The sequence below is a fragment of the Elephas maximus genome, chromosome 14 (genome assembly GCF_024166365.1).
Source record: "Elephas maximus indicus isolate mEleMax1 chromosome 14, mEleMax1 primary haplotype, whole genome shotgun sequence".
NCBI lineage: Eukaryota > Metazoa > Chordata > Mammalia > Proboscidea > Elephantidae > Elephas > Elephas maximus.
The window spans coordinates 60,839,749-60,866,125 of record NC_064832.1 but is presented as its reverse complement, the minus strand read 5'-3'; the positions used below and the strand labels follow the sequence as shown (position 1 = coordinate 60,866,125).

The window sequence follows — 26,377 nt, the reverse complement described above, 5'->3', positions numbered from 1 at the left end:
TTGCTGTTCCTGGGGCATATGCTTCTAGAAGCCAGTTCTCTGCTACCTTGCAAACTTTTACCCTTATGTACAAGTGCTGCTTGTGCTACATTCTTCCAGAGCAAATCCAGGACAGACAGAGGAGATGCATTTTCAAGTTTTTGGTTAGTGCCTGTCTTAGGTATCTAGTGCTGCTGTAAGAGAAATATCACAAGTGGATGGCTTTAACAAAGAGAAATTTACTCTCTCACAGTTTAGGAGGCTAGAAGTGCAAATTCTGGGTGACAGCTCCAGGGGAAGGCTTTCTGTCTGTGTCGGCTTTGGGGGAAGGTCCTTGTCATAAACCTTCCCCTGGCCTAGGAGCTTCTCAGTGCAGGGACCGCAGGCCCAATGAACGTGCTTCCCTCCTGCTCTTCTTGCTTGATGGTGATGAGGTCCCCCTCCTCTCTGCTTGCTCCTTTCTTTTATATCTCAAAGGAGATTGACTCAAGATACAACCTAGTCCTGTAGATTGTGTCCCACCTCATTGACATCATGGAAGTTAGGATTTATAACACATACACAGGTAATTACATCAGATTACACAATGGAGGACAACCAGGCAATACTGGGAATCATGGCCTAGACACGTTCACACACGTTTTTGGGGGACACAGTTCAATCCATAACAGTGCCTTTAGGTCAGCTGCTTTCCTGTGGGCCAGGACAGAGTGCCACAGGACATAGCGTAAATGCAGGCGATGTTGATCTCTTCTTATCGTTGTGGTTGTGGAAACTGGCTCCATCCCAAAATTTAGCAGCTCTTCCTATGGTCAGAGAAATCACCCATAGCTACTGTACAGGTTACCTGTTCTCATCCCTCCTAGCCTTGACTCACTGTTTAGGTTCCACCTCTGAGGAAGCAGAGTAGATATGATGAGCTAGTGACTGTGTAGTTTCTAGAAACAAGTTCTGAAGATTTGGTCTGATGAGCCCCTTTGGGGATACTGGCACTATGATCTCAAGTAAACCCTTTGTTTTCTCCAATCATCTTTGCCAAATTTATTCAACAAATCTTTATGGAACATTTGCTCCTTGTAATCCTGTTTGGATTGTTCCTCCCTCCTGAGGTCAAAGAAAATCTGGAGCTACCTGTTAAACCTACGGGTTTTTTTGAGTTTTTGTTCCTTTATTACTGCCTGGGAAAACCCTCCCACCTTCTTCTACAAGTTCACTGTCAGTTTTTTTTTTTTTTTTTTTGTTGTTTTTAGCTGTTTCCAACATATGGCACTCTCACATCAATTATCAGATGAAGGCGCTCAAGGTTACTTTACATTTAAGATGCAGGGTGAAGGAGCCCCGGCCTTTTAGGAGGGCTGTAGACCCTCCACAGCTACTTATTTTTATAGAGAGCTAAAGGAGAAGGGTTCCCTAGATGCCTTCTCTTTCGCTATCTCCTGCTGCTTAAGAAAGTACCACAAACTTGGTGGCTTAAAACCACACCCATTTAATATGCCGTATTTTCTGTGGTCGAGAGTACAGGGGTGGCTTAGCTTAGTCCTATGCTTATGGTCTCACAAGGCTGCAATCAAGGTGTTGACTGGGGTGCGTTCTCGTCTGGAGGCTTTACTGTGGAAGAATCCACTTCCAAGCTCACTGAGGCTTTTGGAAGAATTCATTTCTTACCTTCCTGAGGTACAGTTGTTCCAAAGTTTGCACTTGAAAGCACTGCTGGTTTAGAGTTGTCTCTGGGAATAGGTTTGGAGTAGGCGTTAGGGTTGACAGGTGTGGGATCATGGTTACCATTAAAACTTGGGCTAGAACTGCACATGTAGCCATGCCATGTGTCATGGTCTCCCTCCTGGGGAACCAAGACCTGCATCTTCATGGCGCCTTGAGAGTGCCCTTGGCGGGTGTGACTGTCTTTTTTGTTCTTCCCTTGTTGTTTCTATCTGCTGTGTTGAAGGGGCGGGGGGGGGGGGCAGAGCCCTGCAGGGATGGAGCCAGTAGTAAAGTTGGGGCCCTTGTGGAGATGGGTGCATAGGTGAAGGATGAGGGCAGTAGGTCTACTTCAAGCCCTTGACATTTTTTTAAGAGCACACAGCCAAGTTGTTGAGACCAGGGCTATGGAAGTGAATCCAAGACTGTCCCTATTAAAGAATAAGCAGTGAAACTGAAATTACCAACCAGAGTTTGGAGGAGGGATAGGCGGGCCTGGTTCTGAGGTGGCCTCAGAGGATTTATAGAGGAAAGGGGCTTCGAAGGATGAATTTGGACTGCATCTGTGTTTGTGAGTCTACAAGATGGGCTGTATCTTTTTGTTATGTGTGCAGGTCAGCTTTGTATGTGCGTGTGTATTTGTGCCTGTGTGTGCTTGAGCATTTCTGACCCAGCGTGTTCCTGGGTCTATGTAGATGTGTATTTCTGGTCGTGTCTGTTTGTACTGTGTAGTATTTCTGTGTGGCATCTTTGAATCTGTGTCTTTCTCTTTATGTACATGTGTAACTGGGTGTCTGTGTGTCCATGCGTTATTCACTGTGCCTAGTGAGATCCTAATCTGACTTCTGTCTTTAATCATCCTTCCCACCCCCAGTTTACTGCAGCTGCCAGCAGTATTTACTGCAAAGATAGGTTTCCCTTCCCATGGTCTGCATTCCCAGGGGTCAGGCTCTCTGCCCAGGGCCCTGACCCTGTGGCCTCTGGACAGACTTGACCTTGGAAGAAAAACATTCTGGAAAGCCCGTAGCATGCTCCTTGCCTGGCCACGGACCCAGAGAAGTTACAGTGGAGAAGAGGGACAAATCGGGGAAGGGAGGCCGTTGGCAGAACCCATCTCTCGTTCTGGAAATGAGTGTCTTTCTCTGTCTCCTTCTCAGGGCCCCTTCTTCCCCTGTACTCTCATGCAGACCACGTGTTCAGGGGCCTGACGTCCCTGTCTCTGGAGATGGGAATGGACATCTCTTTGCAAGCCCAGCCAGGTGTGTTAGGGACTTGGTACTGTCTCCTAGTACCTTACTTGCCTGCATGGTGCCCTTTCTCCATGTCTCCGCTCCAGCTCAAGATTGTCCATCCTCCTTTCTAACCTATGGTGGACACAGGAACCTTCTTGTCCTTTCTTTCATGACAGCCCTGGCTAAGGCCATGGGCCCATGAGCACAAGTAGAGCATTAGGCCTTCATGGCCAGTAAAACAGCAGAGGCCCAGCGACCTGTCTCAAGGTGCAGGAAATAGCATCTCAGCGGGGTCTTACCCTCTCACTCCTGTGCTCAGTGTGTTTTGGCCTTCCCTGGATGGGACAGGGTGAGCATGTACAAAACGAGGCAGGCATGGTCCCTGTCCTCAAGGACTCAGTGATTAACAGGCAGAGTGATGTTTGGAGAAGACATCCTCCTCTTACTGCTGCTAGTCAGTCCCCTAAGTTACATTTATAGAATTCTCAAGTACCCACCCAGAGAGCCCAAAGGAAGGGCTGTAGAAGGTCAGGGCTGTTCACCATGACATGTTACATCAAAGGCCCAGAGGTGAACTCCAAAGATCCTGAGCAAGCAGCGATGTATTCCTAGCATCTACCACCACTTCTGGGGTATGTTACATTTTTGGAGTTTGTGCCCTGCCCTGAAGCATTTATTTTGCTCTGATTTTAACTCTCTTGAGCTCTGGAGGGGAAGAGGAAGGTAGGAGGTAGGGGTTGTGCTAGGGTTGTGGGATATGGTGAGCAAGTCTTCATCCCCTCAACAACATCCTGCATGAGTTCACAGGCTCTCACCCTGTCTCTTCTCAGCTCTTGATTTTGCTGAGAACTCATGATCCTGAAGATATTGGTTCCAGCTCATCTCACTGGCCCAGCCATTTGGCACAGGAGTTTGGTCAGCAGCATGAGCCCATGCTGGGGTGGGGTAGGTAGGAGCCTGTGAGGGACCACGGGAAGGACCTGCTGCACCATAAGTCAGGATGTGTGCACACTAACCCTTGCTTCCCACCTGGCGCTGTTTTGACCCTTTTGAGTCACTTCCCCTCACTCTGGCCTTCCTCTGTTCCTCTCTCTGTTCTGCGGCTCTCTGCCCAACTCCCACCAGGCAGGGAGGATGTGCCTGCCACAGGACCTCCTTTGATCTCCTTTGGGGATGCATTAGGAAAACACATAGAGAATGTTGGCATAGCAGGCCTAGGGCTTGTGCCTGCCTCCTCTGGTGGCCACATAGGGGCTGGGTCCCCACCCTTTAGGCACAGAATCACCATTCTGAACAGGGATACATCCATGCTTCTTCCCATCCTGGTTTTTCTGCATCCTCTCAGTGGACACATTGTGTGAAGCAGTGGAATCCTATAGAGGAAGTGAGTCCGGCCACCACCTCCTCCTGGTTTGATGGATGGTGAGTGATCCTGGATTTCCTTAGGAACCAGTGAGGCAGGGGTATCCCACAGTCCCCTGTACCACATCATAAAGAAGCCACATTTCCTGCTCTTTCTCCAGCTCTTGGCTTCTCTGTGGTAGGTTAGAGGAGGACACAGGAATGGTACCTTTTGAAGGCTACTAGGTGGTGGCCAAAATAGTAGTCCATCCCACATGCTCAGGGCAACCTCTTTGTCCTTTTGTTTCCCAGTTCTTTCTTCCTGGTCCCAAACCTCACTGGTCACTGAAGGCTAGGATGCCACATCTGCCCTCTTTCTGCATCACTAGGCCCATGTTCTTTCTCAGGCTCACAAATCTCAGAGTTTGCTTACCTCCCTCTGCCAAGAGCACTTAGGCCGTGGGTTGACTTTCTGGCTCTGGGCTTTTTTTAATGCCGAAAAACCCAGCTTTTCTCCATTATCATGCCCTGGTCAGGAGCATGGCGTGCTGTCCCGGGTATTCATACTACCATTTACATTCTCTCCCTACCGGCTTCCTCCCCTGCCAGCCTTAGGGCTGGGGGACAAACCTCTCCACCTTCTACTCTAATCTTCATTCTAGAAGGCATTCCTTCCATGTAGCTGAGAGGCAGTGGAGATGGGAAGCAGGCAACAGGGCCACAGTAGCTCCCAGGCTGTTTGAAAGATCTTGTTAGTACCAACTGGGGTGCAGAGAGGGGAGATTCTGTATTTTGGTTTTGACCTCTGTCATACAAACTGCTTTTTTGGCTCAAAAAAGCACCTCTTCAAGAACGGAGCACTGTGGCACTCCCCTAAAAACCTTCTTCCAGATTGCAGGCATATGTATATATCAGTCATCAATTAATGAGTTTTGCCTATGGGTGGGCCAACAATGCATTGATTTCCAGACCACTCCTTCTTGTCAGTACTGTTGTCATGGGGTTCAAGATCATCATGGGAAGCCATGTCTGAATTCCAGCCTGATCTTTACCTCAGTGTACCTTAGACAAGGGCCTTGCCTTCTCTAGTCAAGTCCCTATATCGACAGTCCAGGATAGCGCTGGGAGGAGTTATGTGGAATGCTAACACATCTGAACTGTGGGTTTAAGGTTATTCTCTAATAGAAAAGACTATATACCTCCCCACTAACCCTTTAACATATCACAAGGAGACAAGAAGGAGCAAGCAGGCATGTATCTTTGCTTAGAGATATATTTGGGCTATATATTTGATATCCTACAGACTATTTTAAGGAACTGGGTCTTCTCCTTGAAGAAAGGAGTGTTTTTCTCTGAAGTGAGGGTTGGGATGCAGGGTGGGTTCGTTGGTTGGGTGGCACAAGGCTGTCAAGGATGGTGCCAAGCAGCTGTGGAGGTGGCCCAGCATAGAGCCAGAGCGAAGATGCTAAGAGTAGCGCTAGAGCTGCTTGTCCGGGGCCTCCAGGCCTCCCGAGAAGGCCAGGCTCAGCTCTTTCTCAGTGGGGACAGATTGGGCCTTCGGATCCTCTGTTATCTTCTCTGTCTTAGCTTGACTCACAGGGCCCTCGGCTGGGGCCAGGCTCCTCTTAAGACAGTTTTTTCGCATTTTGGTCACTTTCTCCTCTGGGGAAAACATGGATTTCTCATCTAATGTCTTGGAATTAATACAGCGAAAACTGCACATCACCTTATTTCTTAAGCCAGATTCTGGAACACCAGGGCTCTTCTGAGTGTGGGCTAGTCTCACTCGCTCTTCCGGAGTCTTCTTCCACAAAGTTTTGTCCTGCAAACGCTTACCCGGAATTCGCGGGCCCAGCGAAGACCGGCCCTGTGAAGCCTGGGGCACCACGGGCTGGGCAGTCCCAGGATTCCTGGCTGCTTCTGTAATGACATTGAGGTTGGTTTCACTGTCCTCCACTTCATTCTTCTCAGATTCTTTGCCTCCAGCAGCCCCTGGAGGTACTTTTGGGAGCTTAAACTGAGGACAGTACTTAGGACTCTGCTGACAGGAGGCTGCGATATCAAAGCTCTGACTCCTTTGCCAGGGACCTCCGGGTGTCCTGTTCACAGATAACCCTGCTGGCTTCTCGTCATCGGTGGAGTGTCTGTTTTCTGTGGGTGAGGGCACTCCGAGCCCTGCATTCTTTTCCTCAGAGTCACCTTGGGGTTTCGGTTTCCATGGGTACTCTTCCTTGACTGCCAGGGTGGGCACTTGGCCTGAGTCCTTGGTCTTGCCGGGGCCTTGGGACTCAGGGCACCAGGCCTCTTCCAGGCTGTGGCTGTTCACTCTGGCTTCTACCGGAGCACAAAGCTCCTGGGCATCTGCCGTGTCCTCACTGAGTTGTGAGATCTTGGAGACTTGGTGGGCAGAACCATGGGGCCCTGCTATGGAACTACCTTGTTTCTTCCTCTGCTGTATTGCCTTTAGCTCAACAACGAGCTGTTTTCTAAGGCAGATTAATTGTTGTTCGGGGGCCTGTGCATTGTATAGTGGGATGGAGAGTTCTTGGAGGGACGTTTTCCCTTGTTTGTTTAGACTCCCAAGCACCTCCGGTGTGGGTAATTTCTCTAAGAATGCTACTGGCTGGTTCTGGGATTTCCTTACCTTTATGGGAATTCCCAACTGTATCTCTAGGACCTTTTTTCTGAGATGGAAATTTAGTTTGGTCAAGGTGGATGGTCTGAGTGCCTTTGGAACATCAGCATCTGTCGGTACTTGGCCTGAGTCATTGGTCTTGCCGGGGCCTTGGGACTCAGGGCACCGGGCCTCTTCCAGGCTGGGGCTGTTCACTCTGGCTTCTACCTGAGCACAAAGCTCCTGGGCATCTGTCATGTCCCTGCTAAGTTGTGAGATCTTGGAGACCCGGTGGGCAGAACCTTGGGGCCCTCCTGTGGAACTAGCTTGTTTCTTCCTCCGCAGTACTGCCTTTAGCTCAAGAATCAGCTTTTGTGTAAGTCTGATTAATTCTGGATCTGGGGCATATGGACTGTTTGGTGGGATGAGGAGTTTCTGAAGCCATGTTTTCCCTTGGCTGTTTAGACTCCCAGGTGCCTCCTGTGTGGGTAAGTTCACTGAGACTGCTACACATCGGTTCCTGGACTCCCTTGCCTTTATGGGAATTCCCAGATGCAACTCTAGGACCTTTTTTCTAAGATGGAAATTTAGTTTGGTCAAGATGGATGTTTTGAGTGCCTTTAGAATAGCAGCATCTGTTTGAGTTTCTAGACGCACCGTCTCCTTTGTTCGTTCCTCCTGCACTTTAGTGAGGAACTCTTGTGCTCTGTCTGCACGAGTCTCATCATCTTGATGGCCTGTCCTGGGACTTATGCACCGTTCTTCGTAGGAGACCATCTCAGTCAGAGAATCTCGTGTGATTTCAACAGGCTCAGGCATTATCTCTGCGATTGCAGATTGGCTAGTGATTGGCGGGCCCGTGGCCTTGGAGGGAGCCAAATAATAGAGAGCAGGCAGCCCTGACAGGAAGGCTAGATGTTTGTCCTGCAGATTAGCTCCCAGTTTCTCCATGGCTCCCTTGGGCAGGGATCTGGACAGCTTAGTGTTTTCAATGACAGCACCTGGCAGGGTCTGTGAGGACATAAGTTTCTGATATATCTCAGGATCAGTTGGTGCCTGTAGCTCTAGGAGCTTGTTTTCCAGATTGCAGGGGAACTGAGCTACTTCTGTCCTCCCAGGAATTCCCCAGTCCCGGGAGATAAATATATGGGCAATGACGGTGCCCTGCAGGATCGGCCACCATTTGGAGTCCATGGGGCTCTGCAGTATTGCTTTGGTCTGGGTGAGCAAGTGTGGCATGGTTTCTGACACTGGGGCCAATGTGGGTGAGATCAGATCACTAACGCCACTGAACTCTGGGGCTGCACACCAGGGGACATTCACATGGTCCAAGGCTTTACTGCTCAAGGGCAGAGGCTGAAGGTCAGCAGTGTATAGGAGCAATACAGTGGACTGCTTGATCTTCTGAGACACGCCCCAGTGATCCTGAATTAACTGCTTCTGGAGGTAGAACTCCAGCAGCCTCTGGGCATGGTCCGGGAAGAATGGTAGTTCCGCCATGAGGACTGTCTTCCTGGACCAGGAAGTTCCCACGGTCTCTGGATACTGGACTGTCTCACAGAGCTCATTCTGCATGCGGATCTGGGCATGGGGCACAGGGCCTTTGGCTGGGGCCAGGCTCTTCTTAAGATTGTTTTTTCGTGTTTTGGCTCCTTTCTTCTCTGGAGAGAACATGGATTCCTCATGTACTCTCTTCGGATTAATACAGTGAAAAATACACTTCTTCTTATTTTTTAAGCCAAATTCTGTAAGGCTGGGGCTCTTCTGAGTACAGGCCACTCTTACTTGCTCCTGTGGAGTGTCATTCTGCAAAAGTTTTTTCTGCAAGAGATTACCCTGAATTAGGGGGCCCAACAAAGACTGGCCCTGTGAAGCCTGGGGCACCACAGGCTGGGCAGTCCCAGGATTCCTGGCTGCTTCTGTAATGACATTGAGGTTGGTTTCACTGTCCTCCATGTCATTCTTCTCAGATTCTTTGCCTCCAGCAGCCCCTGGAGGTACTTTTGGGAGCTTAAACTGAGGACAGTACTTAGGACTCTGCTGACAGGAGGCTGCGATATCAAAGCTCTGACTCCTTTGCCAGGGCCATCGGGGTGTCCGGTTCACAGATAACCCTGCTGGCTTCTGGTCTTCGGCGGGGTGTCTGTTTTCTATGGTTGAGGGCAGACCAAACCCTGCATTCCTTTCCTTAGAGTCCCCTTGGGGTCTCGGTTGCCATGGGTACTCTTTCTTGACTGCCAGTGTGGGTACTTGGCCTGAGTCCTTGGTCTTGCCGGGGCCTTGGGACTCAGGGCACCAGGCCCCTTCCAGGCTGCGGCTGTTCACTCTGGCTTCTACTTGAGCACAAAGCTCCTGGGCATCTGCCGTGACCTCGCTGAGTTGTGAGATCTTGGAGACCTGGTGGGCAGAACCATGGGGCCCTCCTGTGGAACTAGCTTGATTCTTCCTCTGCTGTACTGCCTTTAGCTCAACAATGAGCTGCTTTCTAAGGCAGATTAATTGTTGTTCGGGGGCTTGTGCACTGTGTATTTGGATGGGGAGTTCCTGGAGGCATGTTTTCCCTCGGTTGTTTAGATTCCCAAGCACCTCCTGTGTGGGTAATTTCTCTAAGACTGCTACAGGTTGGTTCCAGGATTCCCTTACCTTTATGGGAATTCCCAACTGTACCTCTAGGATCTTTTTTCTGAGATGGAAATTTAGTTTGGTCAAGGTGGATGGTCTGAGTGCCTTTGGAACATCAGCATCTGTCTCTGCCAGTGTGGGTACTTGGCGTGAGTCATTGGTCTTGCCGGGGCCTTGGGACTCAGGGCACCGGGCCTCTTCCAGGCTGGGGCTGTTCACTCTGGCTTCTACCTGAGCACAAAGCTCCTGGGCATCTGTCATGTCCCTGCTAAGTTGTGAGATCTTGGAGACCCGGTGGGCAGAACCTTGGGGCCCTGCTCTGGAACTAGCTTGTTTCTTCCTCCGCAGTACTGCTTTCAGCTCAAGAATCAGCTTCTGTGTAAGTCTGATTAATTCTGGATCTGGGGCGTATGGACTGTGTGGTGGGATGAGGAGTTTCTGGAGCCATGTTTTCCCTTGGCTGTTTAGACTCCCAGGTGCCTCCTGTGTGGGTAAGTTCACTGAGACTGCTACACATCGGTTCCTGGACTCCCTTGCCTTTATGGGAATTCCCAGATGCATCTCTAGGACCTTTTTTCTAAGATGGAAATTTAGTTTGGTCAAGATGGATGTTTTGAGTGCCTTTAGAATAGCAGCATCTGTTTGAGTTTCTAGACGCACCGTCTCCTTTGTTCGTTCCTCCTGCACTTTAGTGAGGAACTCTTGTGCTCTGTCTGCACGAGTCTCATCATCTTGATGGCCTGTCCTGGGACTTATGCACCGTTCTTCGTAGGAGACCATCTCAGTCAGAGAATCTCGTGTGATTTCAACAGGCTCAGGCATTATCTCTGCGATTGCAGATTGGCTAGTGCTTGGCAGACCCGTGGCCTTGGAGGGAGCCAAATAATAGAGAGCAGGCAGCCCTGACAGGAAGGCTAGATGTTTGTCCTGCAAATTAGCTCCCAGTTTCTCCATGGCTCCCTTGGGCAGGGATCTGGACAGCTTAGTGTTTTCAATGACAGCACCTGGCAGCGTCTGTGAGGACCTAACTTTCAGAGATATATCAGGATCGGTTGCTGTGTGCAGCTCTAGGAGCTTGTTTTCTGGTTTGCAGGGGAACTGAGGTCCTTCCGTGCTCCCAGGCATTCCCCAGTCCTGGGAGATAAATATATGGGCAATGACAGTGCCCTGGAGGGTCTGCCAACATTTGGAGTCGATGTGGTTCTGCAGTATTGCTTTGGTCTGGGTGAGCAAGTGTGGCATGGAGTCTGACACTGGGGCCAACGTGAGTGAGATCAGGTCACCAACCGCACTGACCTCTGGGGCTGCAGGCCAGGGGACATTCACATGGTCCAAGGCTTTACTGCTGGAGGGCAGAGGCTGTTGGTCAGCAGGGGATAGGAGTAAGGCAGTGGACTCCTTAATCCTTTGAGATAGGCCCCAGTGATGCTGCATTAACTGCTTCTGGAGGTGGAACTCCAGCAGCATCTGGGCATGGTCCGGGAGGAAGGGTAGCTCCCCCGTGAGGAGTGAGATGGGCTTCCCGGACCAGGAAGTTCCCAGGGTCTCAGGAGACTGGGCTGTGTCACAGGGCTTATGTTGCATGAGACTCTGGGCACACTGAGATTTGTTGAATGCAGTTGGTAATTCCAGCCTAACCAGGAGGTGCCTCTGCAGCAGGTTCCACTCCAGTGCTTTGAACTTGGCCAGAGCCAGAAACGGGATATTGATGTGGTTTCGTTGATGGTCCGTTGGAGAGACCGAATTTGGGGTAGATGTGGAAGAAGGTGAAGTTGACTGGGTTGGATTATTAGGGAAGAGCAGGAGGATGGAGCGCTCACTGAAGAAAAAAGGAACATTCGTGGGAAATTGGGGTATATACCTGTTTGTGGAAGTGCCTGGATACTCAATGTAAGTGACAAGCAGGGACTCGCTGGTTAGACTAGAGAAGGCGCAGAATAGCTGGCTGTGCTTCTGCTTCAGACGATCACCCGAGTCTTCAGCCTGTCTCTCAGGTTGTGGATAGAGGCCAGTTAGAACTTTAAGGGCTGCAGAGGGCAAGGCCAGAGCCAGAGGGTTTGGGGTTTCCTGGCAGTGGCAGCTTTGTTCTTCTTCCCTGATAGACCATTTAAAAAGCCAGAAGGCCTGAGTAGGCTGGCTGAGCATACATGAACCCCAGGTCTTGTGGGAAATGGTCCCCGTTGTTTCAACACAAGCATTGAAATTATCATACTTGGTGAAAGTTACTGGTGTGTGTGGCATAAGCTGCCTCAGGGACTCTTCCACATGTCCGAGGAGTCCCCTCCTCTGGAAAAGCATCCATTTTTTTACATGGACCTCAAGAAGCCTGAGAAGTTCAGGACTGAGTAATGGGAGGTGGGCCGGGGAGATAGTGACCATATGCATGGCTATACCATGTGTCAGGTTCGTGAGGTCTGTGGTCAGAAACAGCAGAGAGACATGGGACCTCAAGGGCTGCTGGCCTTGGTTCCCATGGAAAAATCTGTGGCTGCTATACATCATCTGTTGTTGGTTCACAGGAACTCTACTCTCCTCAAGTCTTGAGGAAGTTGTAGTTCCTGGGTCCCTGGGCACATCTGGCAGTTGAAATCCCTTCCCTAGCTGCAGGTGTTCATCCCAGTGATCTTGGATGCTGACCACACCGGTGGACGGGCCAGCCGTCTGGGTTAAGGATTTCTGATCCGCTAATTTTAACAGTGTGGAGCTTACGGATGCCAGGAAAACCTCTCTGGAGTTCTTGGAACGCAGACGCAGACTCTGCTTAGACACTCCAGAGATGGACAGACTCTCTAGGCAAGAGGAGTGTGGTGACGTCCCTGCCGAAATGGGGGTGATCAGGGTGTTTTTACCTGTCACCAATTGTTCAATATCCAGAGCCGTGTCATCGGAGAGATGATAGTAGAGGTTTGTGTACAGGAGCTGCAACACACGTCCTTCCTGAGGAAGCCAGTCCTGACTGGAAACGGAAGCATGGCAACCATTACTGATGCGGTGTCATCTGCCTCCTTGGAAGAGCGTGCTCTGGGGGATTGGCTCTTCTTTTCCCCTAGGCCTGTAAGCCCTGGGCCTACCCCTGGGAATCTACCACTTTGCTTGTTAGGCCTGGCTGAGCTGAGGGTCTTGGTCTTGTCAGGCAAGGTCTCAGATAAACTGCTGCTTGGGCAGGGCCCTCAGATAGGACTGGGAGGTAGGGCGAATTCTCTGCTGAACTCTGTTGTGAAGCTGAACTAGACGGGAACCAAGCAGGTGAGGACGTCAGGTAGTTAGCAGAATGGCCATCACCAGGCACATCACCAAGTATAACCTAGAGTCAGCCTCATTGGGGGCTATGAAAGCAATGTCTGTTATGCGTATTTGTAGATTATGACATCTTTGTGGTATCACTGTATTCTCGGGACTGTGGATTGTCCCTGGTGCTATATACAGCATCTCTTGGGGACTAGTCCTGTCCTCTGGAGATCTTATTAAGAGGATGACAGGCTTCTATCTGAAGACTGTCCTAGTGAGTGACCTCCCTATGTTTCAAGGCCAAGCCAGACTCAGAGGAGTCTGCCTTTGAAAGGGTGTAGAAGCAAAAGGAATATGACAGTGGTGACTTAATTATGCAGAATCCAGGCTCTAGGCCGAATAACTTGTCTCCTTGCTGAGTTCCCCTTCATGCAGAATCTTTTATAAGTTACGTGCTAGTTAGACCTGAAGTCCAGCAGTAATGTGACTCTAGCACAGTGCAGACTGGGAGATGTTCTCTCCTGTGATGTCTGATCACTTCTGTCCTGGCAACTCTCTCAACCAGTGAACCAGCCTCTCTTGTGTATGGTTCCCTCCCATGCATTGTCCCTCTCCTCCTCCTTGTCCCTGGCCAAACTGAGAAATCATCACAGGCCAGGCTGGGACTTGGGAGACAACAAAGAACAGAGAGCAAGAGATCACCTTTTTGTGACAGTGAGACGCTCTTGGAGCTTCTCAGCTTCTTCCTCGGAAGGTCTCCTAGCTGAAAAACCAGGAAACAGTGTTAGATGGACAGGAGCGGGTAGGGACATTGTATTGGAAGCCAGTAGTGGGGGCTCTGACTCTCAGTAAAGGAGACTAAAGGCTTCAGGAGTCAGGCTCCAAGGCATGTCTGTGTATAACTTAAACATTTGCACTGTGTATCTCATTCCTAACCTCATTTGATGTTCACAGTCAGAGTGTGAGTGCGGCAGGATCATCAGTGTTACGCCCATTTTATGGATAATAAGACTGAGACATGGAATGACTTCCACAGTGTCATAAAAACTAGTGAATAACACAGTTAGGGACTTTTGTCCTATTTCCTCATTCCTTCATTCCCAGCAGGTTAAGGTAGAGAAATTTGGACATTCCCAGGCTCTGATTTCCCATGCAAGGAAGTTTCTGTAAGAAATTGTCAATTTGGGGAACTTCAGCCTTTAGTGGTTAGAGTACCTCGCTCCTGGCACCAAGGGTTAGGGTTAGTATCCATGGGAACCTCGCGCACAGTGAAGGGGAGTCAGAGGAGAGATTGGGACCTTACCTCTTGATGGAGCATCTCTAGCCCTTTGGCTGACCCTTTGGCGTTGCTTAAAGACAAAAAAGGTTAGAATGTGAAGCTTTGACACAAATTTCTTTTCACGCCCCAAATGGGACAAAACCAATAAACATTTTCTAGTCCCTTTTATATATCTTTCTATATTTTATACTTTTCCTACATTTCCTTTCATTAGCCCCCCTTTTTTACCCCAACATTTCTCTCTTCTGCTTATTTGACTCACTTCTAGGCTCTTCCAGACTCCAGGCCTTATAACCCATTTCTAGGAGAACTTCTGTGGGTGGCTGAGGATGCCACAGGAGGAAGAGTGGAGCAGATTAAAGGGTGAATGGTTCCAGTAGCCAAAGGCTTCCACTTACAAAGGCCTGAAAGAACCACCAACTAGAAAAATCACCCACACTGGGAGGTCCAGTAAGGCAGACTTTATATCTTTGAGGCCTCAACCCAAGTCAGGTAATGTCCTTGGCTTTCCAATTAGAGTACATTGCATAGAGGGCTGGTAAGGAATTGTTCTAGGCTCTAAGAAGTAAATGACTATACAATAATAACTGAAGGATTGATTAAAAAAGAAAAAAAAAAAAAAACTCTGGGGTGGGAGGATAAGGAGAGAAACTGGGGGTTTAAAAGCTTCTTGTCTGAGACTTAAGAGTTCAGTAGTGTTCAGAGAGTTTCCCTACCTCACAGGCGCTCCTGTTGGATTCCAGTTTGAATCCATGGTATTTCCTTTTCATTCGCCAAATGTTAACTATAAGGCAGATAATAGAGGCATATTTATACACGGGATATCCAGCGTGCCACCAAACGAAAGTAGGGCACAACATGGTCTCGCCTCATTAGCATGAGGAGACCAGCTCTCCCTCTATCTAGGCATCCAGGATACTGGTGCCTAATGATTCCCAGTGCTAAGCCTTGTCATCTCCACCTCACAGTCATCGACCGCATCACAAAGCCCTCCGGTGTCATAAAGCAGGTGTGGTAGCAAAGCCCTGTAGCTGTCTTAGGGAAGGTTATGTGGTGATTCAGTCTGTATGTGAGGGCATCTGGTTACCTCTGAGAGTTTCAGAGCTTGCAAGTAAAGATGCCATGGCCAGGCCACAGGCAGTGTCTACGCTCCCATTCTCTCTCCACTCTCCACACTCTCCACTAGCCTGATGACTCAGCTCTCTCTGTTACAACAGTCTGAAACTCCCCAGAAACTGAACGTTTAAGCACACAGGGCACCTTGTAAGAAAGAGTAGCCAGGACAGAGGGCCCTCCACCAACTCCTTCACCTGTACGAGAAACTTACCTGAAAAGTACACAAGAGGTTAGGGCAGGCAGAGTCAGGTTAAGGCTTGGAAACGGAGAGCTTTGATATTACAAGTAATGGGTGATTGGTAATGAGAGGTGCAGGAAGGGGACCAAGGCTGAGGTACAGGAAAAGACCAAAGCAGCAGTATCTTTAAATGACATTGTGGGAACAAGAAAGGGATGGCGCCAGGCTGCGTGCAGGAGAAGAGATTGTAAACGCTCCTTCTGTGGAGGTAGAGGAATGAGCCTCACCTCTGGAGGCCTGTCCGAGGCCTGGTTTTCCAGAGCTGCCCTTACAGATGTTACAGCCTTTGCCTCCTCCGGGAGATGACTACCTACAGAGATGGGTTGGTGGCCACTTCCAACTAAGGGCCACAATCTAGTTGCTCGTGGTTAGATCTACTCATCTACTCTGGATGCATGCTGTTTGACTGGAGAAGTTTTTTGTTCTGTTTTGTTTTAAGCCTAGATTCTGGAAATCTTTAGGGAGGTAGGTGCTTTCCGATTCAGTCCCAGGGCCCAGCATTTCTACTGTCCGCCCTTATTTTACACATTTACGTTACCTGCTTGGCTCCTGTCGATACTGTGATATGCTTCTAACACCCCAGGTATTCTGCGTTTCCTTGAAAAGGCCTTTCAGTGAGACTGGTCTGACAGCCAAACAATTCTTGGGCTGATAATCTCTGAAGAGGGTGTTTGTTCTTCCTCCAGTCTCCAGTCCTCCACCAGCAGGCATGTTGAGTGCTTATTTTCAAATGTGAAAACAACCTGCATTTCTGCAATAAACCTTGTCGTGATGCTTAAGGTTGTGTGTTAGCTTGGCAAGGCCATGATTCTCAGTGCTTTGGCAGCCATATGATGTTGTGATCACTTCCATGCTGAGATTTGATATAATGTGATCACCTCTGTGATGGGATCTGTTGTGAGTAGCCAGTCAGTTGAAAGGGAGTTTCATTTGGCGTGTGGCCTGCATAGGATATAAGTGGACATTCTGGCAGAGCTCATGGGCTTTTGCTCGCTCTGTATCCTGCAGCTGGCTCCTGTTTGTCTGACCTCCGGTTCCCTGGATTAGAGCTAGCCACTTTCCTGCTGTCTTGTCTGGCGATCCTGGGCTTTGTCGATCTTTGCAGCCTGTGAGCAAGAGCCCTGCTCTCTGTCCTGCTGGTCTTGGATCCATCAGTCCCTGTGGCTATGTGAATCAGGGGACTCCTCTGTTCTGGCTTGGGACGTTCCAGCCTCTAGAACCTTGCGAGCCATTTCCTTGATATAAATCTCTCTCCGTATATATTTATATGGGTTTTTTTGGTATGATGCTTCTCTAGAGAACACAGCCTAAGACATGTGTTTAGTCGCTAATTTTATTTGCTAAAATTTGTCAAGAATATTTGCATCAACCGTCAGGTTGCACAACCTATTAATGCACTTGTTGTCAATAAGTTGTACACCTGTTAAAAGCAAAATTGGCAAAAATTGAGTGATAGATATATTTACAACAATAACCAGAAGGAAAAAAAAAAAAAAAAAAAGGGTAGCTGCTGAAGCTGCTTATGTACAACCAAATACCTCATGGGATTTGGCTCCTTGGTTTGGAGGTTTAGGGTCATGGTTTCATGGGACATCTTAGTTAATTGGCCTAATAATGTGGTTAGTGCTTCTGTTGTGCGCCCAAGTTCACTGAACAGTGCCTGTAGTCTTAAAAGCTTGCAGTCATACAAGGTCCGACAACTGCCTCCTTTGCCATGAGATCAGAAGAACTGGATGGTGTCTGGCTACCATCACTGAACATTTTGATCAAAGATTCTATAGAAGAATCTTGATCAAAGGGGCAGCAATGCAGAACAGCATTTCAAATTTTCATAGAACCCATAAGTTTTGGAGCCATGAAGGCTGGATGAACCCCTGAAACTCTTGCCCTGAGATAATCTTTAGACCTTAAGCCTGAAACAAAAAATATCCCCTGAAACCTTCTTAAAACCAAGCTATAGTAAAGAATGTCTGCCTTGAGCACTGGGGTCAAATTGACAACAGCAACTCAAAAGATTACATGGGAGACTTAGGGGACAGTGAATTTATGTCAATGGAGGAGAAACAACTTGGAAAAGAGAGTGAGAATAGTTGCACAACCTGAAGAATCAGTGTCACTGAATTGTACATGTAGAAATTGTTGAATTGGTGTATGTTCTGGTGTGTATATTAACAACGACAAAAGCAAAATTAATTAAAAAAAGAATTTTTGCATCTATATACATGAGGGATATCGTTCCGTAGTTCTCTTATGATGTCTTTGCCTGGTTGTACTGTCAAGGTGATTTTGGCTTTATAGAATGCATTGGATGTGCGTTTCAGTTATCACTGTGTACCTTCAAGTGATATTATGCCACTTCACATACCTAAGAACCTTTGTGGCAGCCTTTTGGTATTGTTGCCCTATTTTGAATTCTACGTATGTTATGAATTCCACAATCCAAGGTTATCTTTTCTTAAACAGAAGATTATCTTTTAAACGTACTTAAATTATTAAGAAAGCTCGTCCTGGGGTGCAGGGCCATGATTGTGGAGTAGTCAGAGTCTTAGTCCCTCTTAAAACAAAGATCTCAAAAAAACAGGTGAATCCATTATATAGGACCATCTAGGAGCCCTGAACATCAAAGGCAAAGTTAAAGAATTGGACTGAGAGGCACGGGGAGGAAGAGACGATTCAGAATCAGTGAGGAGTTGTGAGACCTGACCTGGCGGGAACTGGCATCCCGCAGACCACATGCACTGGCGAGAGCACGATGAGACAAGCAGTGGCATTTGGGAAGTTTTTTCCACTTCAGCAGAGAAAGAGCAAGCGGCGGAGAGTTCACTCACGCCTCCAGAATCAATGAAAAGCGGTGTTCTGCACATAAGATAAATACTTGAGTCTAATCTACTGCGCAATCTAAATAACACCCCTTTGGAAAAAGCTCCCCATTTAACTGACCCTTCCCCGCTCTGCACAGGGTCCTGAGACGGCTTCCATGATAACCACTTTCCCTGTGGCAGAAGTAGGACCTGTTGCATGCCAGGAGGCATCCTCCCAGCCTCGGAGAAGGAACAAATTAACAAACAGGAAAAAATAATCTGTCATCTCCCCTAAACTGGGAATTTAAGGCCAAAATAGCTTCTTTGCCTAGGCACAGACATAAGCGGTCCACAGACTTTGAATGTCTCTCACCCCTGCATAGATCTGTTTGGGGTCATTTTAACAGTGTAGGCCCTCTTTAGCACAGTACAACTGGGCATACACCTGAAGTCTAACGTCAGCTGTTTCGGCTATATGGTGGAGAGGCAGATTTGTGACGTTTGACACCACTCTGCCTGTGAAGCAGGGTCCTCACCTTCCCACATCAGGGGCCTGAAGACTGGTGGCTTAAACCCATGCCGCCTAGCCACCCTCAATAGGGGTCATCCAAGGATAAGTGGTGCCTCCCGGTCCTTACAGCCAACAGCATTGGGTGTCCATAATTGGCTGCCAAACCCACCCACCTAGGTGCTCTAGGAAATAGGGACATGGTTTCCTCACAGACAGTCAGGGGCGGTTGTCAGTCCCCTGCCTTTCTCAGTGCATGACCCCCTACTGCAGCCAGATACCTGTGCCTTACCAATTACCCTCGCTCATCTAAGACTGTAGGTGAGAGCCTGTACCACACATGTGATACCAGCTACCTCAAAACCTGAGCTGAATCCATACAAGAAAAGTAGATGAACTCCTGGGCTTATATACCTAGTAATGGTTCTAACCATCTGATGACAGGATGTTAGAGCTTCAAAGGTGCTCACTCGGGCAGCCTATTTGGCATATCAAAACAAAACAAGAAGCTAGGATACAGTAAGCAAACATAAAATAAATAATACAGCAAATTATTGATAGCTTGGAGACAACGGTCAATATCCAGTCATCTAAAGAGGTAGACCATGATGGCTTCAGTAAGCTCCCAACACAAAGAATCAAGAAATATTCCAGAAAAAGAGAACTTCTTGGAAATACCAGAGGTAGAACACAGAAGATTAATATACAGACCTCTTGAAGAGATCAGGAAGGAGATCAGGCAAAATGCAGAACAAGCCTAGGAACACACAAACATAGCATTAGAGGAATTTCGGAAGATGAGGGAAGAGCATAATGACAAATTTAACAGGCAGCAGGAATCCATAGAGAGACAGCAAATAGAAATTCAGAAGATTAACAATAAAATTTCAGAACTAGGCAACTCAAGGAAGTCATCAAGTCTATCAAGAGAAATAACCTACGAGTGATTGGAATAAGAGAATGGGTGTGGGGGGTGGATAGGGATAATAGAATTTAGAGAGAGAATTGTTGAAGATTTGTTGGCAGAAAACTTCCCTGATATCGTGAAAGATGAGAAGATACCTATCCAAGATGCTCATTGAACCTCACACAAGGTAGATCCCAAAACAAAGTCACCAAGACATATTATAATCACCCTTGCCAAAACCAAAAGATAAAGAGAATTTTAAGAGCAGCTAGGGATAAACAAAGAGTCACCCACAAAGAAAAGTCAGTAAGATGAAGCTTGGACTACTTAGCAGAAACCATGCAGGCAAGAAGGCAATAGATGAGATATATAGAGCCTTGAAGGAAAAAAATGCCAGCCAAGAATGACATATCCAGCAAAACTGTCTCTCAAATGTGAAGGTGAAATTAGGACATTTCCAGATAAACAGAAGTTTAGGGAATTTGCAAAAACCAAATCAAAATTACAAGCAATACAATGTGAGTCCTCTGGTTAGAAAGTCAGTAACATCAGATAACAACACAAGACTAGAACGCAGGACAGAGCCACCAGATAACAACCCAGAGAGGGAAATCACAAAAATAAATCAAATCTCACATGCTCAAAACAGGAAAACAGAGATGTCATTATGTAAAAATGACAACATTAAAACAACAAAAAGAGACTAAGAAATGCAGTCATAGGTCTTCCGTATGCAGAAGAAGTCAAGGTGATATAAGAAATAAAAGTTAGGTTTAAACTCAGAAAAAAAAGGGAAAATCTTAAGGTAACTACAAAGGAAACTAACAATCCTACACATCAAAATAAAAAACGAGAAAAATATAAAGACTCAGCAAATACAAAAGCAACAATGAAAAAGGGAGAAAAGACAATATCTAAAGAAAAACTACTCAGCACAGAACATTAAGTGGAACAAAGAAACTGTCAACAACACACACACACACAAAATCATCAAAATGAGAGCACTAAACTCATACCAATCAATAAGTACACTGAATGTAAATGGACTAAATGCACCAATAAAGAGGCAGAGTGGGAGAATGGATATAAAAACACAATCCATTTATATGCTGCCTACAAGAGGCACACATTAGACTTAAAGAGACAAAGAAACTAAAACTCAAAGGATGGAAAAAAATATATCAAGCAAACAATAATGAAAAAAGAGCAGGAATGGCAATATTAATTTCTGACAAAATAGACTTTAAAGTAAAATCCACCACAAAGGATTAGGAAGGACACTAAAGAATGATTAAAGGGTCAATATACCAGGAGGACATAACCATCATAAATAGATACGAACCCAATGACAGGGCTCTAAAATACATTAAAAAAAAAAAAAAAAAAAACTCTAACCACATTGACAAGAGAGACACACAGCTCCACAATAATGGTAGGAGGCTTTAACAGACCACTTTCGGTGCAGGACAGAACATCCAGAAAGAAGCTCAATAAAGACACGGAAGATCTAAATGCCACAATCAACCAACTTGACCTCACAGACATATACAGAACACTTCACCCAACTCCAGCCAAGTGTAATTTCTTTTTCAGCATACATGGAACATTCTCAAGAATAGACCACATCTAATGTCATAAAGCAAACCTTAACTGAATTCAAAACACCAAAATATTACAAAGCATCTTTTCTGACCATAAAGCCATAAAAGTAGAAATCAATAATTGAAAAAGCAAGGAAAAAAATCAAACACATGGAAACTGAAAAACACCTTGCTCAAAAACTACTGCTGTATAGAAGAAATTAAGGACAGAATAAAGGAATTCATAGAATCAAACGGAAATGAAAACACTTCCTACCAGAACCTTTTGGAGACAGTAAAAGCAGTGCTCAGAAGTCAATTTATAGCAATAAATGCACACATCCAAAAAGAAGAGTGGGCCAAAATCAAAGAGTTATCCCTACAACGCTAACAAATAGAAAGAGAACAGCAAAAGGATCCCTCAGGCACCAGAAGAAAGCAAATAATAAAACTTAGAGCAGAATTAAGTGAAATAGAGAACAGAAAAACAATTGAAAGCATTAGCAAGAACAAAAGCTGATTCTTTTTGAAAAGAGCAACAAAACCGATAAACCATTGGCCAAACTGCCGAAAGAAAAACAGGAGAGGAAGCAAATAAGAAAAGAGATAGGCAATATCACAATAGGCACAACTGAAATTAAAAGAACTCCTTGGAAACCCTGTGGGTCGGTTCTATCGTATAGGGTCACTATGAGTCAGAAATGACTTGATGGCAACGGGTTTGGTTTGGTTTTGGTTAGCAGAATACTATGGAAAATTGTACTCTAACAAATTTGAAAACCTAGAAGAAATGGACAAATTTCTAGAAACGCTGTACCTATCTAAACTAAAACAGAGGTAGAACAACAAAATAAGCCTATAACAAAAGAAGAGATTGTAAAGGTAATTAAAAAACTCCCAACAACAACAACAAAAAGCCCTGGCCCTGACAGCTTCTGTGGAGAATTCCCCCCAAATTTCAGAGAAGATTTAACACCACTACTACTAAGGGTATTTCAGAGCATAGAAAAGGATGGATTACTCCCAAACTCAATCTGGGAAGCCAGCATAAGCCTGATACCAAAACCTGAAAAGACACCACAAAAAAAAAAAAAAACAGGAAATTACAGACCAATCTCCCTGATGAACTTAGATGCAAAGATCCTCAACAAAATTCTAGCCAATAGAATTCAAAAATGTATCAAAAAAAATAATTCACCATGACCAAGTGGGATTCATACCCGGTATGCAGGGATGGCTTAGCATTAGAAAAACAATCAATGTAATCCATCACATAAAGACAACAAAAGGCAAGAACCACATGATCTAATCAGTGGATACAGAGTAGGTATCTGACAAAGTCCAACACTGATGCACGATACAAACTCTCAGCAAAAGAGGAATAGAAGGGAAATTCCTCGACATAGTAAAGGCCATTTCTACGAAGCAAACAGCCAGCATCGTCCCAAATGGAGAGAGAACGGAACCAGGCAAGAAAGCCCAGTATCAACAGTCCTAGTCAACATTGTGCTGGAGGTCCTAGCTAGAGCAATTAGGCTAGAAAAAGAAACAAAGGTCATCTGAATTGGTAAGGAAGAAGTAAAGGTATCTCTATTTGCCGATGATATGACCTTATACACAGAAAACCCTAAAGAATCCTCAAGAAAACTACTGAAACTAACAGATTTCAACAGAGTATTAGGATAAAAGATAAATATACAAAAGTCAGTTGGCTTCCTCCACACCATCAACGAGAACATTGAAGAGGAAATCACCACATCAAAGCATTTAGAATAGCCCCAAAAAGATAAAATACTTTGGAATAAATCTATCCAGAGACGTAAAAGACATACATAAGAAGTGGAGCCAAGATGGCAGAATAGACAGATGCTTCTGGAGAGCCCTCTTAAAACAAAGACAAGAAAAAACAGGTGGAACGAGTATATTTATGAGAAGCTAGGAGCCCTGAATATCAAAGGCAAGCTTGGAAAACGAACCGAGAGGCAGAGGAGGAGGAGACAGTTCAGAAGAAGAGAGGAGTTACTGGACCTGAATCTCAGGTGCCCTCAGGCACTAATCCTGGGAGAGGCAGCAGCGTGCTGGTACTAGTGTTGGGCCGCAGTTTCCTCAGGGAGACACAGCCAGCCACACAGCCTACTCACACCTCCGGAACCAGAGAGGAACAGCGCTCTTGGCAAAAGCTAAGTACTTGCATATATTTTACCGTGCCTCCCCTCTACCCGCTCCCAAACCGGATTCAGGGGCTGATTTCCCTGGACGTGAGATAGGCCCTGTTGAGTGCCTAGAGCCATCCTCCCGGCCTTGGAGAAGGAATAAATTTCAATAGGGGGAAAAGATAATTTGCCTGCTCCACGAACAGGTCAAGCTCAGGACAGAAGTGGATCCTGTCCAGGCATAAACGGTCCATGGACTTTGAGTACCTTTCCCCTCTGCATGGACGTGTGTGGGCATATTTCAGGAGAATACGCCCTTGTTGGCAGACTCCAACCATTTCAGCGGTGCGGCGGACAGGTGGCTGTTTGAGATTTAGCGTGGCTTTGCCTATTAAACAGGGTCCTCGCCTACCTACCTCAGGGGCCTAAGGACTGGTGGCTCCACTCAGGTCACCCAGCCACCCGTGACAGGGGTCCAAGGAACTGGTACTTCCCAGTCCTTACAACCAAAAATACTGGGTGCCCACGATCTGTCTGCAGAATCCACCCACCTGTACGCTCTAGGGAACAGAGACACGCCTTGCTCAGAGACAAATGGGGGATGACTCTCAGCCCCCTGCCTTTTTCAGAGTGTGACCCCCTGCTGCAACCAGATACTGGTAGCTACGCCAATCACCCCCGCCCCTCTAAGTCTATAGGACAGAGCCTGTACCACACACTTGATGATCGGGTACCTGGACACTTGTGCTGAATTCATACAAGAAAAGTGAATGGACTCCTAGACTGATATACCTGATAACAGCTCTAGATATCTGGGAACCGGACGTCAGAGCGCCAAAGGTGAAAATAATCAAGCTAGCTTACTCAAGCAACCCATGTGGGCATATCAAAACAAAACAAACCAAGAAGCTATGACACAGTAAGCAAACATAAAATAAACTAATACAATAACTTATAGATGGCTCAGAGACAACAGGCAATATCAAGTTGCATAAAGCAACAGACCATGATCGCCTCAACAAGCTCTCAAAACAAAGAATCAAGGGATCTTCTAGATGAAAGTGCCATCCTGAAACTACCAGAGGCAGAATACAAAAGACTAATACACAGAACCCTTCAAGACATGAGGAAGGAATTGAGGCAATACCCAGAATAAGCCAAGGAACACACAGATAAAGCAATTAAAGCAATTAAAAAGATTATTCAGAAACATAATGAAAAATTTAATAAGCTGGAAAAATCCATAGGCAGATAAAAAAAAAAGTCAGAAATTCAGAAAATTAACAATAAAGTTACAGAAGTAGGCAACTCAATAGAAAGTCAGAGGAGCAGAATAGAGCAAGTGGAAGGCCGAATTTCTGAACTTGAAGATAAAGCAATTGGCACTAATGTATTTGAAGAAAAATCAGATAAAAGAATTTTTAAAAAATGAAGAAAACTTAAGAATCTTGTGGGACTCTATCAAGAGAAATAACCTACAAGTGATTGCAGTACCAGAACAGGGAGGGATAACAGAAAATACAGAGAGAATTGTTGAAGACTTTTGGTAGAAAACTTCCCTGATATCGCGAAAGATGAGAAGATATCTATCCAAGGTGCTCCATGTAAGGTAGATTTGAAAGAAAGTCACCAAGACATAGTATAATCAAACTTACCAAAACCAATGATAAGACAGAATTTTAAGAACAGCTAGGGATAAACGAAAAGTCACCTACAAAGGACAGTCCCTAAGAATAAGCTGGGACTACTCAGCAGAAACCATGTGGGCAAGAAGGCAATGGGATGACTTATCTAAAAAACTGAAGGAAAAAGATTGCCAGCCAAGAATCTTATATTCAGCAAAACTGTCTCTCAAATATGAAGGTGAAATTAGGATATTTCTAGATAACCAGAAGTTTAGGGAATTCGTAAAAACCAAACCAAAACTACGAGAAATACTAAAGGGAGTGCTTTGGTTAGAAAATCAATAATATCAGGTATCAACCCAAGACTAGAACACTGGGCAGGGCAATCAGAAGTCATCCCAGACATGGAAATCACAAAAATAAATCAAGATATGAAAAATGCTCAGAACAGGGTAACAGCGATGTTATTACATAAAAGAAGACAACATTAAAAGAATAAAGAGGGACTAAGAAACGTAGTCAAAGATCTTCCATATGGAGAGGAAGATAAGGTGATACAAAGAAATAAAAGTTAGGTTTAAATTTAGAAAAATTGGGGTAAATAATAAAGTAACCACAAAGGAGACAAACTATTCTTCACATCAAGAAATAAAACACAAGAAAAAAATAGAGACTCAGCAGAAACAAAATCAACAACAACAAATATAAGGAAAGGACAATATATAAAGATAATCTACACAGCACATAAAATTAAGTGGGAAGAAGAAACTGTCAACAACACACACAAAAAAGACATCAAAATGATAGCACTAAATTCATAGCTATCCATAATTATGCTGAATGTAAATGGACTAAATGCCCCAATAAAGAGAGAGAAGGGCAGAATGGATTAAAAAAACAGGATCTGCCTATATGCTGCTTAAAAGAGACACGCCTTAGACTTAAAAGACACAAAGAAACTAAAACTCAAAGTATGGAAAAAAATATATCAAGCAAACAACAATCAAAACAGAGCAGAAGTGGCGATATTAATTTCTGACAAAATAGACTTTAAAGTTAAATCCATCATAAAGGATAAGGAAGGACACTGTATAATGATGAAAGGAACAATACACCAAGAAGATATAACCATATTAAATACCCATGCACCCAGTGACAGGGCTGGAGGATACATAAAACAAACTCTATCAGCACTGAAAAGTGAGATAGCTCCACAATAATATTAGGAGACTTCAACACACCACTTTCAGTGAAGGACAGGACTTCCAGAAAAAAGCTCAATAAAGATACAGAAGATCTAAATGCCACAATAAACCAACTGGAACTCATAGACATATACAGAACACTCCACCTAAGAGCAACTGAGCATACTTTCTTTTCTAGTGCACATGGAACATTCTCAAGAATAGACCAAATATTAGGTCATAAAGCAAGCCTTAGCAGAATCCAAAACACT

General features: G+C 45.8%; 2 protein-coding genes across 2 annotated transcripts in view; both read right to left on the bottom strand.

The window, feature by feature from the left end:
* LOC126058087 (protein FAM205A-like) overlaps positions 1 to 1,846 on the bottom strand; it is a 29,575-nt gene extending 27,729 nt beyond the window's left edge. The window contains exon 1 of the mRNA XM_049853076.1: positions 1,645 to 1,846. Within this exon, the coding sequence (XP_049709033.1) occupies positions 1,645 to 1,846 (202 nt within the window). The remainder of the gene's footprint in view (positions 1 to 1,644) is intronic.
* Positions 1,847 to 5,727: 3,881 nt separating this feature from the next.
* LOC126058086 (protein FAM205A-like) overlaps positions 5,728 to 26,377 on the bottom strand; it is a 29,577-nt gene continuing 8,927 nt past the window's right edge. The window contains exons 4-8 of the mRNA XM_049853075.1: positions 10,783 to 12,442; positions 10,147 to 10,353; positions 7,969 to 8,874; positions 7,006 to 7,215; positions 5,728 to 6,519 (exon numbers count right to left, since the gene is read on the bottom strand). Of these exons, the coding sequence (XP_049709032.1) occupies positions 5,728 to 6,519; positions 7,006 to 7,215; positions 7,969 to 8,874; positions 10,147 to 10,353; positions 10,783 to 12,442 (3,775 nt within the window). The remainder of the gene's footprint in view (positions 6,520 to 7,005; positions 7,216 to 7,968; positions 8,875 to 10,146; positions 10,354 to 10,782; positions 12,443 to 26,377) is intronic.